This window comes from Biomphalaria glabrata, chromosome 11, assembly GCF_947242115.1.
Source record: "Biomphalaria glabrata chromosome 11, xgBioGlab47.1, whole genome shotgun sequence".
Taxonomy (NCBI): domain Eukaryota; kingdom Metazoa; phylum Mollusca; class Gastropoda; family Planorbidae; genus Biomphalaria; species Biomphalaria glabrata.
The window spans coordinates 33011502-33024923 of record NC_074721.1 but is presented as its reverse complement, the minus strand read 5'-3'; the positions used below and the strand labels follow the sequence as shown (position 1 = coordinate 33024923).

The 13422-nt window shown below is 31.8% G+C and overlaps 1 protein-coding gene across 1 annotated transcript in view; it reads right to left on the bottom strand.

Annotated features, from left to right (window-relative positions):
* LOC106055042 (uncharacterized) overlaps window positions 1-13422 on the bottom strand; it is a 135679-nt gene that overhangs the window by 42515 nt on the left and 79742 nt on the right. The window contains exons 101-123 of the mRNA XM_056004484.1: window positions 12689-12888; window positions 12316-12396; window positions 12109-12213; window positions 11816-11968; window positions 11582-11729; window positions 11288-11431; window positions 10996-11107; window positions 10851-10905; window positions 10051-10130; window positions 9895-9959; window positions 9625-9803; window positions 9401-9511; window positions 8609-8872; window positions 6136-6288; window positions 5742-5874; window positions 5336-5482; window positions 5076-5178; window positions 4907-4961; window positions 3958-4043; window positions 3803-3864; window positions 3052-3254; window positions 2056-2157; window positions 1815-1829 (exon numbers count right to left, since the gene is read on the bottom strand). Of these exons, the coding sequence (XP_055860459.1) occupies window positions 1815-1829; window positions 2056-2157; window positions 3052-3254; window positions 3803-3864; window positions 3958-4043; window positions 4907-4961; window positions 5076-5178; window positions 5336-5482; window positions 5742-5874; window positions 6136-6288; window positions 8609-8872; window positions 9401-9511; window positions 9625-9803; window positions 9895-9959; window positions 10051-10130; window positions 10851-10905; window positions 10996-11107; window positions 11288-11431; window positions 11582-11729; window positions 11816-11968; window positions 12109-12213; window positions 12316-12396; window positions 12689-12888 (2756 nt within the window). The remainder of the gene's footprint in view (window positions 1-1814; window positions 1830-2055; window positions 2158-3051; window positions 3255-3802; window positions 3865-3957; window positions 4044-4906; window positions 4962-5075; window positions 5179-5335; window positions 5483-5741; window positions 5875-6135; window positions 6289-8608; window positions 8873-9400; window positions 9512-9624; window positions 9804-9894; window positions 9960-10050; window positions 10131-10850; window positions 10906-10995; window positions 11108-11287; window positions 11432-11581; window positions 11730-11815; window positions 11969-12108; window positions 12214-12315; window positions 12397-12688; window positions 12889-13422) is intronic.

The following is a 13422-nucleotide window of genomic DNA, read 5'->3' as shown; positions in this document are numbered from 1 at the left end:
ATTAAAACAATGATGCAGAAATAGAAAACTTCCATTATTGGTTGCAGATGCTAAATTGATAAAATTATCAAATAGAATATTTATATACTTTGTATATAAAATTAATTTGTATTCTTAAAAAGGGAAAGGTAAGACTTGTAGGAGACAATCAAAGCTTTTGGACATTGTCAGATATTACGACCTCATACTGACTAATATTCTACAACACCATGAATTATAAGTAATAAAGGTATGGTAATGCCATTTTTGAATGTATTACAAATGTATTGTATTATAAACGTATTGTAGAGAGGAGGATCCAAGCAATGGAATTAAGATGCTACAAAAGGTATCACATTTAAAGACTGCATCACAAACAAAGAGATTAGAGACAGGGTTACTAGATGACCTGCTAACTATTGTAAAAAAACAGAAACTAAAAGTCTATGACCATATTTCAAGGTCTTAGGGGTTTGCAAAGACCTTCCTTTGGGAAAAAGAGAAAGAGGCAGATTGAGAAAGCAATGGAAAGGCAACATAAAAGAAAAAAGAATGGATGGGCCTGCCAATAAAAGAAGTTGTATCCAAGGCAGAAGACAGAGAGGAATGGAGAAAGACGGCTGACAAATTTTGTGTGGTGCCCCAACGGTCCATCAAACTAAGGGTTAGGTGTTTGTGTTGTGAAGCTCCCATCTTAAGTATAACAACCAAAAAAAGTACTGACAAAAAAAGAAAACATACATATGATCTCATAAATGATCTCAACACAGTCCCCTCATCGGACAAGATAGTAATATCTAATAAAAAATGATGCTTCAGGTATGGGTGGGAAACTATGGAATACTTCCTAATGTCAGGCAAAGTAAATAGTAAGGCACTCCTTTCTCTCCTTGCGCAATCTATGGTGTAGATGATGCAAAGGTCATCTGTTTCTTTGGCCAATGGCTTACAGGGTTATCATGTGGCCATCACAAGAACCAACCACCTTTACTTTCCCCAAGAAAAGTCAGGTACCCAATTGAGTTGGGTAGACTCAAAGGCATCCTAAAAATACTGAAATTCAAAATCACAGCCTTCAGTGAGATTTGAACCTAAGTCACCCTTGGTTTAGAAGTTAAGCCCTTTACCATTCAGCCAACTATGTGGAAATTAAGTATATAAACCTTGACTTTGTCTTTGTCACCTTTACAACAGACTTAAATAAGATGTCCCAGAAATCACAGGAACATGGTAAGAAAATTCAACATTGACAAGTGCAAAACAAAAATATTCCTTTAGCTCTCTCACTGGGTATCAAACATTTTAATTTTCAGAAAATACCTAGGAGAATGGTAGTAAAGTTAAGTAAAGTTCCCTTTTCATATCTTGTGATCTTTAGGAAGATGATGTTAAGGTCATCTGTTTCTTTAGCCAATGGTTAACGAGCAGAGTGTCATGTGGCCAGCACAATGACCAACCTCCTTTACTTTACCCAACTAAAGTTGGGTACCCATTAGAGTTGGGTGGACTCAGGGGCGCCATGAAAAATCTTGAAATTCGAAATCCCAGTCTTCATCGAGATTCAAACACAGGACTTCAGATTCTGAAGCCAAGCGCTTAACCGCTCAGCCACAGCGCCGAACTGAACTATGAAAAAAAAAGTGTTTACTTACTTCTAGCATAGGATAATGGAAGACTTTAGATTAGTATGAATACATTGATAACTGGCAAATCATCTCAAATCAGAAAACTGAATTATCATTAATGATGCACAACAAACTAGTGGAACGACTTCATATAAAATTTTAACCAGATTTTTTCTTTTAAGAAAGAGAATTCTAAAACAGGTGTCTTACCTTCTGCATCAACACCTAGTGATAAATAAGAAAAAGGAACTTAATTTTTTGAGTTGTGAATCCTAGTGATATTATGTTAAAAAATATATATTAAAGCAGTGAAACATTCTTTAAAAGTTCAGATAAAATAGCAAACACTAAAACCACAAAAAAAAAAAGATTTATTTAGCAATAATTTAGTGCACATATACAATTATTTAAAAAGTTGAATTCAAACTTTCATTTGATCTGAATAGCTTACATTGGAAATAGTCTTTAGTATCTTTACAGCTTTTGTCAATGGCACATATTTCAAAAGAAAATTTGTTCTGAAGATCTAGAAGAAAACTACACCATTTGAAAGCTGAGAAAAAAAAAAGTAACATGTAAAAATATGCAAATAAATTGTGATCCCACTCACACAAATATTTTGCAGCATAAGAATCACTCTAAGTGTGTGAACTTTTGATTACCAAATGTGGTACTGGTCATAGAGACAATGCAAGATTCTGAGATCATTAAGGTATCAACCTTGAAAAGTCTGTTGAGCATTGCAACATTAGCCTGCTTAAGATGGTATTAAAGATGTATGATAAATATTAAAAGATAAATGAGATTTTCATTATCTATTACTTGATTTGAAGATCTCCTAAGCAGATAGCTAAGAAAGTGACAACTAAGATTGGGAGCACTTGAGCAACTTAAAGTCTGATATGATTGAAGTTGAGTTTCTGGGTTTTTCAGGACAAGTAGAATGGTTTTTAATGTAGCTCTAACTCTATTATTTCTAACAAGTATGATGAGGGATTATCAAAACTGATGTGTTTACATTGTAGTATTATTTGGATTAATTTTTGTAAATATTTTAATTTAATCAATATTTTATTACCTCAAGGATTAAATCTTGGGCTATTTATAACCTTTCAAATATCTGCATAGTTTAGAGCAGACTATAATTGTTGACTATCAGAATATTTTAAAAAATTAGTACTTTTTATTTTTTAGGTGTCAAACTATTTAACGAACCATCCTGGCTTAAATAGTCATTTTAATTTTAAAATTTTATGGTACAAACAATTTGGACAAATATAATCCATTTCGGATGGAGGTAGGTGTTTTTTGAAATGGTATGATAAATATTTAAAGATGAATGAGATTTTCATTATCTATTCCTTGATTTGAATAAACTTATTGCAGTGTAAACATAATGTTTTTTTTGTAATTCAATGATACATTGTAAGATTTAACTTGAAAATACCTGATACTTCTTTATCTTTGTCACTCTTTGATCTGAATACTGCAACACTGCCTGTAAAAGAATATATTGAGTCTCCAAATTTACCACCAAACTGTTCATGGGATGTGATAATGGCTTCTGCTATGGCATTGATAGCATTATCATTAACAGCTTCTTTGAACATGAAACTGGCTGTAAAAGTTGTCAGGCTTGAGCTTGTAGTACTGAAAACATAATAAGAAATGAAATAGACCATACAATAACTGAATTGTAGTGGAAATTTACAAAATACAAAAGAAAGATCTTTAAATGAAGATACTCACAAAGTATGGTCTATTAAAACCAAATAAAAACTTAACCGAATGAGTTTTCTTTTTTTTTTATTAACAACTTGTCTTAAATTTTTTTGAAGGTATTAAAGAAGGAAATGAGTTTTATTAGTATTTTATGTTAAATAAATTACAACATAGGATTTCAAGATATTTTTTTTTACTTCCTTTGTGAATAATGTAACATCAATAGTAATAATTCTTTAATTAATTCATTCATTTACATTGTACAGAGTTCCTTTCAAGAGCATGATTTGAGGCACATAAAAGAATGTTAATTGTATTCAGGTCTGATTGTCTTTGAATATTAGACCTACTGCTTTCATGTTCAATAATATATGACCTAATCCTAATCTCATATGTGACTCATGCTCTATTACTAGACCAAGAATTTACAGGATTCATAAAACACCAACAATTAACTTTTGTTTATAGCATCTTACCTTATGTCTTCTATTTTAGGATACAGGTAGGTGGACACAATTTGACCCAATTCTTTGAGAGACTGAAAAATATTGTGAAGAGGCCAATTACTTTAAAAAGACACCTATAGTATCTACATATGAAGAGGCTGTGAGTGTTTGAACATTTTACTTACATTAGTATATAAGAAGCTGTATAAGTCAGGATATTCCAATTGGTAATTTACTGAGGCCTTGATAAAAGCTAAACGGTTTTCATTATCTAGAATACGAAAACAGAAAGATGCAGGGAATAAGAATAGTATAATTTTAAAAAATAAAGTCAATAACTATAGAGTGAAATAAGTTATATTAATACTTACATTGTAATAGCATTAAATTACTTCAGCATAAAATTACTTTCTATAACTGTCTGTCTGACTGACATTGGAATCTAATCGTCCAACTAAGAACAGCACAAACACCTTTAAACTAACACCTTAACAAAATAAATCCCACACACCTATCACTTTGTGCCCACCCTAATAAAACTATAAAACATATCCTCTTTGAATGCTCCATCTTAATCATCCTTAGGCCTACTACCACTACAGCCCAACATAACCAACAATGTGTAGGCAGTGCTAAACACACTATTTTCCTTGACACAGTCTGTAAAAAGAGCTTAAAGCTCAGCAGCAAAAAGCTGGACAGAAGAAGAAGGGGCTGATGATGCAAAGTTCATGTCTCTATGGCCAACAGTTAACAAAAGAGTCATGAGGCCAGAACAAATGTGAATCATCTTAACTTTCCCCAAGTAAGATACACATTACATTTTAGTGGACTATTTCAAAGCTCAAAATCATAGTCTTCTCCAGGATTGAAATTAAGACTAGCACTCAACCATACAACCATAATACCCCTATCAAATGCTTATTTCTGCAGCTAAATAAAAAAATTAAAGTTAATTCTCTCTATTCTCTTGAAAAAGAAAAAAAAAACTTGCAAAAATAAATTTTAAAATAATTTCGTTCCATACTGGAAATGTTATTGATTGAAAAATATTGCATAAAATGTTTGTTTACTAATAAATTTTAACTCTATAATTCAGGTCTTAAAATTAATAAAAAAATATTTTTTTATTACCTGGAATGACAAAGACACTGCTGTTTACTGGAGGTAATTTGACAGCCACTTTCATCTAGATGCAAAAGAAGAATTCATTACTAAAATTATATACAAATGGTAAGTTATTATTGACACCATTGTAAATATAATACAGTCTGAGAGACCAACATCCTAGTAAGTAAATTACCTTGTCTGTGAGATTGGTATTAAGCTGTGTCAGGTTAGAAAGAGACTCAACAAAAACTTCAATAGATTGCCTCAATTCATTTGAACTTGTGCTCACAAATTCTCTGAAACAAAAATTTAACATATACACCTGTTATATTATAAGAAGCATATCTATTTCCTTAGATTTCAGTTTTGGGTATGAATTTTATATAATCAAAATTATGAAATCATTTAAAATTCTTCAGAAAAGCTGATTTTTTAAAAATGTCAAATACTCACGGTACATTATAAAAATAAACTGTTGCTCTGGTTATAAAATCTGTACAGTTGGCAGATTGACTGCATGTCTTCCCAAGTTTACACAAGTCTGACTTATTGATTTGAAAAATCATGTTGTCACAGTTGATCAAATTTAAACACAGACCACTAAATAGGGAATTAAATATCAACCTTCATTTGACTATTAAGCTAAAAAAAGATATCAATAAATTTAATAGATATTTGTTTTAAATATTAAATAATAAAGTGTTATAAAATACAAAATAGATGGCGTTTGTAGACTACATTTATAGGTTTAATAAGTTTTTAAAACATATTATTATCAGCATTTTTTAGAATTTTTACCAACAAAATACAATAAAAAATTTTTTTTCATATTTATTAAAGATCATCAAAAATAAAAAACCTATTGGGAAAGTTGCTCAAAAGGTTTGCAGTCAGAAGTTTTCCTCCTTTTGTAGCCATTTCATCCGTGAATTGGCAGAAATTGGATTGGTAGTCAAAGATTATTTCCAAATCAACATTTTTGATAGTTTTATCTATAGAAAAGAAAGAAAAGTATTAAAATAATGAATTATGCTCCCTTGTGACCAGCTTTTATAAAATTATAAATTGTTAAAACTAGTAATCACAGAACTAAGGACCAGTAGTGATGTTCTGTAGAAACTAATTTTAAAAAAAAACCTAGATCAAAATATTATCAGGTCAAAGTGAAAAAAATAGCAGCCCAATAAAATTTAGTGGATAAACTAATTAATTGCTTTGCTCATTTTTAAATAAAATCAATAAAGTATTCTCACAATTTGATCCATAGCATGTGTCCCTAACCATAGACTCAGTGTAAGGACAATATACGCAGTAGTTTCTGGTCCCATCATTATACTCATTTTGCCCACAAGGTTGGCAGGTCTGCGCCAGCCAGCTACGGCCTTGTCCAGGAATCTGACATTCACCTAAGGAATTAAAAACAAAAAAAAGATGTGAGGGAAACTGAAAAAATATCACAGTGCTGAAAAACAAAAAAATTTAAAGTTAATTATCTCAGATTTAAAAAAATAATTTGACAAATAATGAGCACAAGAAAAAAATTAAGAAAATGTTCCAACAGAGGAATAAAGTACTAAAATATTACATTTTAAATGCACACCAGTGTCAGTGCGTAGGTTATAATATTCTAGCACCAATTCTTGTTAGGTGCATTGCTTTTAAGCTTATGGAGTTTTTTTGTTGTTTTTTTGCTGGTGTTAACTTTTTTTGAGGTTTATCGGTGTACCCCAGTTTAGGGTGAGTATCTAAACATTACTGCAGTTCATAGTTGTTTCGCTGTCATAGTGTATTAGACTAGACCTCTCAAGATGTTTTTGAGTCTCTACAGGGAGTTAGTGATGGGATTGTAGGTAGAGTCTACACTAGAGTCATGAGTGGGCAAGTGTTTGTGCGTTTGTTGTTTAGTGGCCAAGTAATGTCTTGTGTTGGTATTATAGGACCACAAGGTGCAGAATGCTTACTTAACTATTATAATAATATTATAATATAATATTGTGAGATTGTTAAATTCAATAATAGATTACATTATCATTTTATTCATTATAAATAATTTATTTTAAGCATGAAGGTGCGTATTGAGTCCGGATGAATGGCTTAAAATACAGCCCAGACAATCAGCAATGACAAGTAGATAATGTGCATTAAGTAACACAGAACTGTTTAAAATAGAAGAAGTAACATGAATCTTTCTCATTTTCATAAAAAAAAATAATTAATTTCTGCATAGCCTATGTTTATATATATGGAACTCAAAAATTTTTAATGAAAGTTGACAGTATTTAGAGTAAAACAATATATACAATACAGGCTAAAATGCATTTTGATAGCAGAAAGCAATCAATCATAGGAAATATTTAACAAAAAAGAAATACAAGTGAAGTTTGAAGCTTGGTGCTGAATGAAATGATAAATGAACACAACATGTGACATATTATTACAGTACTAGTGTATAACTGTTACTGGGAGAAGAAGGCGGAAAAAAAGGCAAAACAATGACTCTATTGAGATACTTAATCTTGACAACATTGCCAATAATATATAGTGATGACATAGTGTTAATGCCCAGTGGTTGGTTTGTAGCTCCAAGCAGCTAGTACAATTAAACCAATGTAAAACTTAAAATAAACTTGAACAAGCCTCTTGTTTTAAAAAAACAACAACTCAATATAACGTTTTAAAAATCAAAATAGACTGATTCAAAGTAGATAGTAGAAAAACAAGTGAAATACTAATTTAAACAAGGTAGAACTTGTCATGCTGTCCACACAGCTCTTGTTTGTCTCCCCTTTTTATTTCAACATTTACACCTCTTCATATTCTCTTGAACTAGGACAGACAGCCTTGCAGTTTCTTTAGATGCCCCCAACTTACACAACCAAAAACATCTGCCCACCCTACTTTCCTCATAATTACACCAGATACATGCACATAACACTTTATAGCACATAGCTACCAAATTAACATCTGATGTAACCATCTAGGTACCCATAACAAAAAGAGCTTTCAAATCAGTAAACTGGACCCACATTCATCACCCAGTAGTCATGCAGCCACATGACCCACATTCTCATCACCCAGTAGTCATGCAGCCACATGACCCACATTCATCACCCAGTAGTCATGCAGCCACAAGACCCACCAAAAGCCTGCCCAAATGTTTGTATTTAAAAGAAGCTTCTGTTTCCAATGTGTCTTTCATTATGGATAATAAAGATTATTATTATTATATATACTTTATTTTCAACCCTCAATAGCTATTGTACTCTGGTACTGCTATTAAATGCTACAATTCATGCTTCTTTTTTTTTCAAAAGAAAGGTATTTAAATGAAGGCAGTATTTTACACAAGGAAATATCTAATACGTAAAGTAATGTAATGGACAGCAGAAATTAATCAACAATAAGAATAATTTGGTGGTGCAGTAACTGAATGGTACAGCACTTGGCTTCCAAACAAGGGGTCCTGGATTTAAATCCTGGAGAATGGGATTTTTTATTTCGGGATCTTAAGGGTCTAACAACCTCTAATGGGTATTTGACATTAGTTAGGGAAAAGTAAAGGTGGTTGGACATTGTGCTGGTCACACAAAACCCTCATTAACCAAAGAAACATAAAACCATAGAAACAGATGACCTTTACATCATCTACCCCATAGATCAGAAGGTTTTAAAGGAGAGCTAGAAATGAATTTGACACTAAGTATTTCTGACAAACAAAGGTTTTACCTTCACAAATATCTGGATTGCTCAGATTATTTTTGAATCCTGTATGGCATCTACACTCATAGTGTTTGAGTGTGTTGATACAATCAGCATGTTGATCACAGGGAGAGTATAATAAACAGCGATCAATTTGTCTCTCACATGAGGATCCGTCAAAATCTGGTGTACAGTTGCATGCGCCTCTTTGTCTTTCACACACCACAGTGTTGTTTTTCATGCAGTTGCAGGGTACTGTGCAGTTTTCTCCCCATGTCCAATCTCCACATGCTGTAGGCAAAATGAAAGAATGTTTTTTTTATTGTTTTAAAATATGATACGAAATAGATTAACATAAGCAATAACATTTGTACAAAGCTTATATTAACTCACTCTGTCTGGCTGTCTTTCTGATAAAAAGTGTGTACATGCTATTTTTACCACACCCAATTTCTGATCAAGCTGAACCTTGGCACAATTATTCATTGACATAGACAAAACATGAATCAATAAAAAAAAAAGGAACCAATCAGACAATTAATTACTGATAATAAATTATTTCATTTAAACACATGGGAAACTAATACTTCAGTATTCACAGATATGGCTAAATTTGTTTCTCCCTCATGCATTCTCCAATCAAGTTGATATTTTAAACAATTATTTATTGTACCTAAAAAAAATACTCAATTGGTCAATTTACTATTGATAATAATTATTTTGTTTCATATCAAATAAGTGAAATAACTTGTACATTATTGCATTTCAACCCATTCCTACAAAACCCATTCACACAGATTAAAAAGTGTTGATACCTACTTTCAATACAGTCATAAGTTCCATTCCCTCTATCAGAAAGGATAAAGTTTCCTCCATTACAAAAATACTGACCAACTGAAATACTGTTGATTACATCTTTCCAGGTGATGGCTGTGTAAAACAGAATTACATTTTAAAGCAGCATATAGGATGCTAGTCTAAAAGTATAAGAACCCAAAATTGTGATTGAGCTTCGAAAAGTGAATCTTCAAACAGCTACTTACCCATCTTTCCATCTGCTCTATCTTGCTGTGTCTTGTATAAAAGTAACGGCCCAGTTAGATTACCTCCTAATTTTTCATGAGACAAAACCATGATTTTGGCAATGCTTTCAATCAGAAGGTCATCTACATCCTTTCTGAGCCAGATCTCATAGTTAGAGATTATTGTGTCATAGGAGGATCTGATAAAGAATGTTCAAGTAACAATTGTAAATCTCATGTTTATTAAGTACTTTATAGCATGTCATTGCATTTTCATAGCATTTGACTTACCCATAGGTACTAAGTGCAAAGATATTGATAAACTCTGGTATACTTTGGAATATAGTGTTGTAGGTCTGAGAAATAAAGTAAGACAAAATATTTATAACTTAATTAAGAAAAAGACCAATAATCATTGTCCATTATTGAATGAAAAAAATCACTAGCCTGCTGTTGGTTTGTCCAGTTACTGGAGAGGTTACTTGACCAGATATTTGTTATATATAACACTTGTTGACTCACATCACCTGAAAACATATATCAATATTACATCAATTTGAGTGTGCGCCCAAGATCATTTTTTCTTGCAGGCGAACTCACTGAGCATCTTTTGTGTTTATGTGTTGTAGAACTCTAGGAAAACAATGGTTATATTGTCTTGTACTGTAAGTGAGAGAATGAGCAGCTTCCTTGATGTCTTTGTGTACAGTCTTCAGTATCGAGAGATGGATTACTGAACACCCATATGGTGGATGATGTAAAAAGATTTTATTCTTTTTTAGATTTATATAACAAATGTGTGAAAGGACTTATTCAAGTGACTCAGCAGAGTTATCTGGATCCATATTGTGCACAGGGGAACCATGGTTAAACAAACCACCTAGAACCAGTCCACATTTTTTTCCCACAGTTTATTTCAAAAACAATTATATATCAGAAACAAATCATATTGCAGCCTGAGGTTTTTTCTCTTTTCTGAATTGAAAGGTTCTTTTTTTGGAAACATGGATGGAAACATTGCCTGAACCTGGGTTGTGAGGTCCAAAACTTGAGCCATTACAACTAACTTTTAATGTGGTTGTGCTATGTATGTTAACAAAATTATTGTTACTGTCTTTTTGTTTTTTGGTCATGTCTGCCATAAAATACTATATATTTAAATACATAAACATAGATGTAAACTTTAATTGTATCTGGGTTATCCATTTATGTAAATGAAAACTTAAGGGAAAAAATAGATTATTTACCTATGGGAGTTACTTTGATATTAAAAGGTTGTTCCAGTCTAATAGCTTGGTAGCTCTGAAAACAAGTTTTAAAAATGACATTGTAAAAGATTTAATAATAGTACAGAAACTGATTTTAAGGGGAAAAAAGGTCAAAATGATCTACCAGTAATGGAATCCATTGATATAATTTTGTTGTATCATAAAGTGTCCTCATTAGAATATCCACTGAGCTTTGATCATGGTTATTGGTTGCACTTGTAGATGACATATAGGTTCTAAAATATTAATTGAACATTATTATACAAGATAGGTTTGCTACTGCAATATTCCTAGCATAAAGTATTCACTTTTAAATTCACTTCACAAAAACCACCAATTAAAAATGGCAATCTAGTATACATTTATTTTACAAGTCAATGATGAGATGAGACAATAACACCAAATGTAAAGGTTACCCAATGTGGTAGACACCAATGTGAACCCTAGAATAATATTTTGTACAGGTTTTATTCAAAGTACAAGAAGCATCTGGTATACAGATTTGATTGTCAACATAGCTTGTTATCACATTGCCACAGTTGATATATGGAGAACAGAATCTGTTGAAGTGTAAATAAAAATATTTCAATACCACAAAGAGATTTTCTATCAGAGATTTAAAATGCAAATATTTTCATTAAAAAATATATTGTTTAGTCTAAAGTAATCAATTCTGTTCTTTTGAACAAAGGATTAAAAAAGTCACTAACCTTGAGTAGCCATTTTGCGAAATCATTAATTGAACCAATCGTTTTTCATCTATGTTATTGAAATACAGAGGATGATCTCTCAGACATTTTGGTGTTACAATGGTGATATTTAGTTCAATATTTAGTAGTGGATTGTTGACAGTTCTCACTGAAACAAAACATTGTATACAAACATTTGTATATATGTAACACTATTTTACCAATCTTTAGATGACAGTAAATCATAATACTCACTTCCTCCTTCAATACAATGTGATGAGTTGTATGAAGTGTATGGGCAGACGTGACATGTATTATCTACATCACTCCTGTACATGTCTTGAGGACAAGATGTGCAGGTCAGTTTGTCGAATAGGAAATAATAGCCCTGATTTTCTGTACAGTTATCTAAAAACATTTTTTTTTTCAAAATAAATAGTTAGTAAATCAAAATAAACAATAGAATTTTTTTTTATAAGTATTAATATAGGATGCTTTGCAAGTAGATTTGTTGCACTTAAATAAATTCATTAAATTTCATTTTATACCTATACAAAGATACTGTGAGTTAGCTCCCCTGATTAAAGTTGTCTGTCCATGCTTACAGACTATACAATGCTCTTCTTCAGCAAACATTCCATAGTCACATATTTCTGATAGATGAAAACAATGGGAAGTTTTAAAATAGTCGTAGCAGTTTATTATTTTTTTTTATACATTACAGACACCCATTCAAAAAAAGACTACAGAGTTACCTTGACAAATAGGGAGAAATTCAGAATTTAAACATCTACTGTCAGATGGACATATTCCAAAATACTGGCACATTTGGTTGACTGTTAGACAAAAATAAATATCAAATTAATTTGTGTAAGAAACCAGCAAAATATACTAACATGATGCCTGTAAATAAATACTAACATCAACACAAAACCTATAAATAATCCACTATATAAGTATAAAACAAAAGACTTTTTTTTATTTTCTTAAATTTGAACAAATGGTATTAAGTATAAACAACTTTTAATTGATGACTTTATTTTTTTTTTATGTTTAAAATAATTAAAGAAGTATGGTAAACATTCACAATGTTGATGTGGTAAGCAGTTACAATGTTAATGAACAAACTTTTTGGATTAATTCCAAGCCTAGCTTCCTCAGAACTAGCAAACAATTGGAAAGTTCTCAATTCAAGCTCAGTTCCATTGATTGATATCTTTCTTGTTCCAGAGATAAAATGGTCATAAATGAACAGTGACAGGTAATAATCAAAGGATTGTCTGCCATACACAATAATGAGGTCATAGAAGACATCAGATGTTGAAATGCTGTAAAAAAAAAATAAAAAAAATGAATGTGCCAAAAATATTCATTACCAGCAAAGTACGAAAGCTTGGCATTTGTTGCAAAGTAGGAAACATCTTCCTTATTTCCTACCTTGCCTAGATAACAAAAGAGGCACAGTGGTTAAGTGGTGAAGTGCTTAGCTTCCAAACTAGTGGTCCCAGATTTGAATCCTGGTGAAGACTCCAGGACTTTTTAATTTTGGGATCTTTAGACACCTCTGAGTCCACCCAGCTCTAATGGGACCTGACATTAGTTTGGTAAAAGTAAAGGCGGTTGATTGTTGTGCTGGCCACATGACACCCAGGACTTTTTAATTTTGGGATCTTTAGACACCTCTGAGTCCACCCAGCTCTAATGGGTACCTGACATTAGTTTGGTAAAAGTAAAGGAGGTTGATTGTTGTGCTGGCCACATGACACCCTCGTTAACCGAAACAGACAACCTTTACATTATCTGTGCTATAGATTGCAAGGGAACTAGATAATGAAACAACCCTGTTTATTTTTTTACCACAC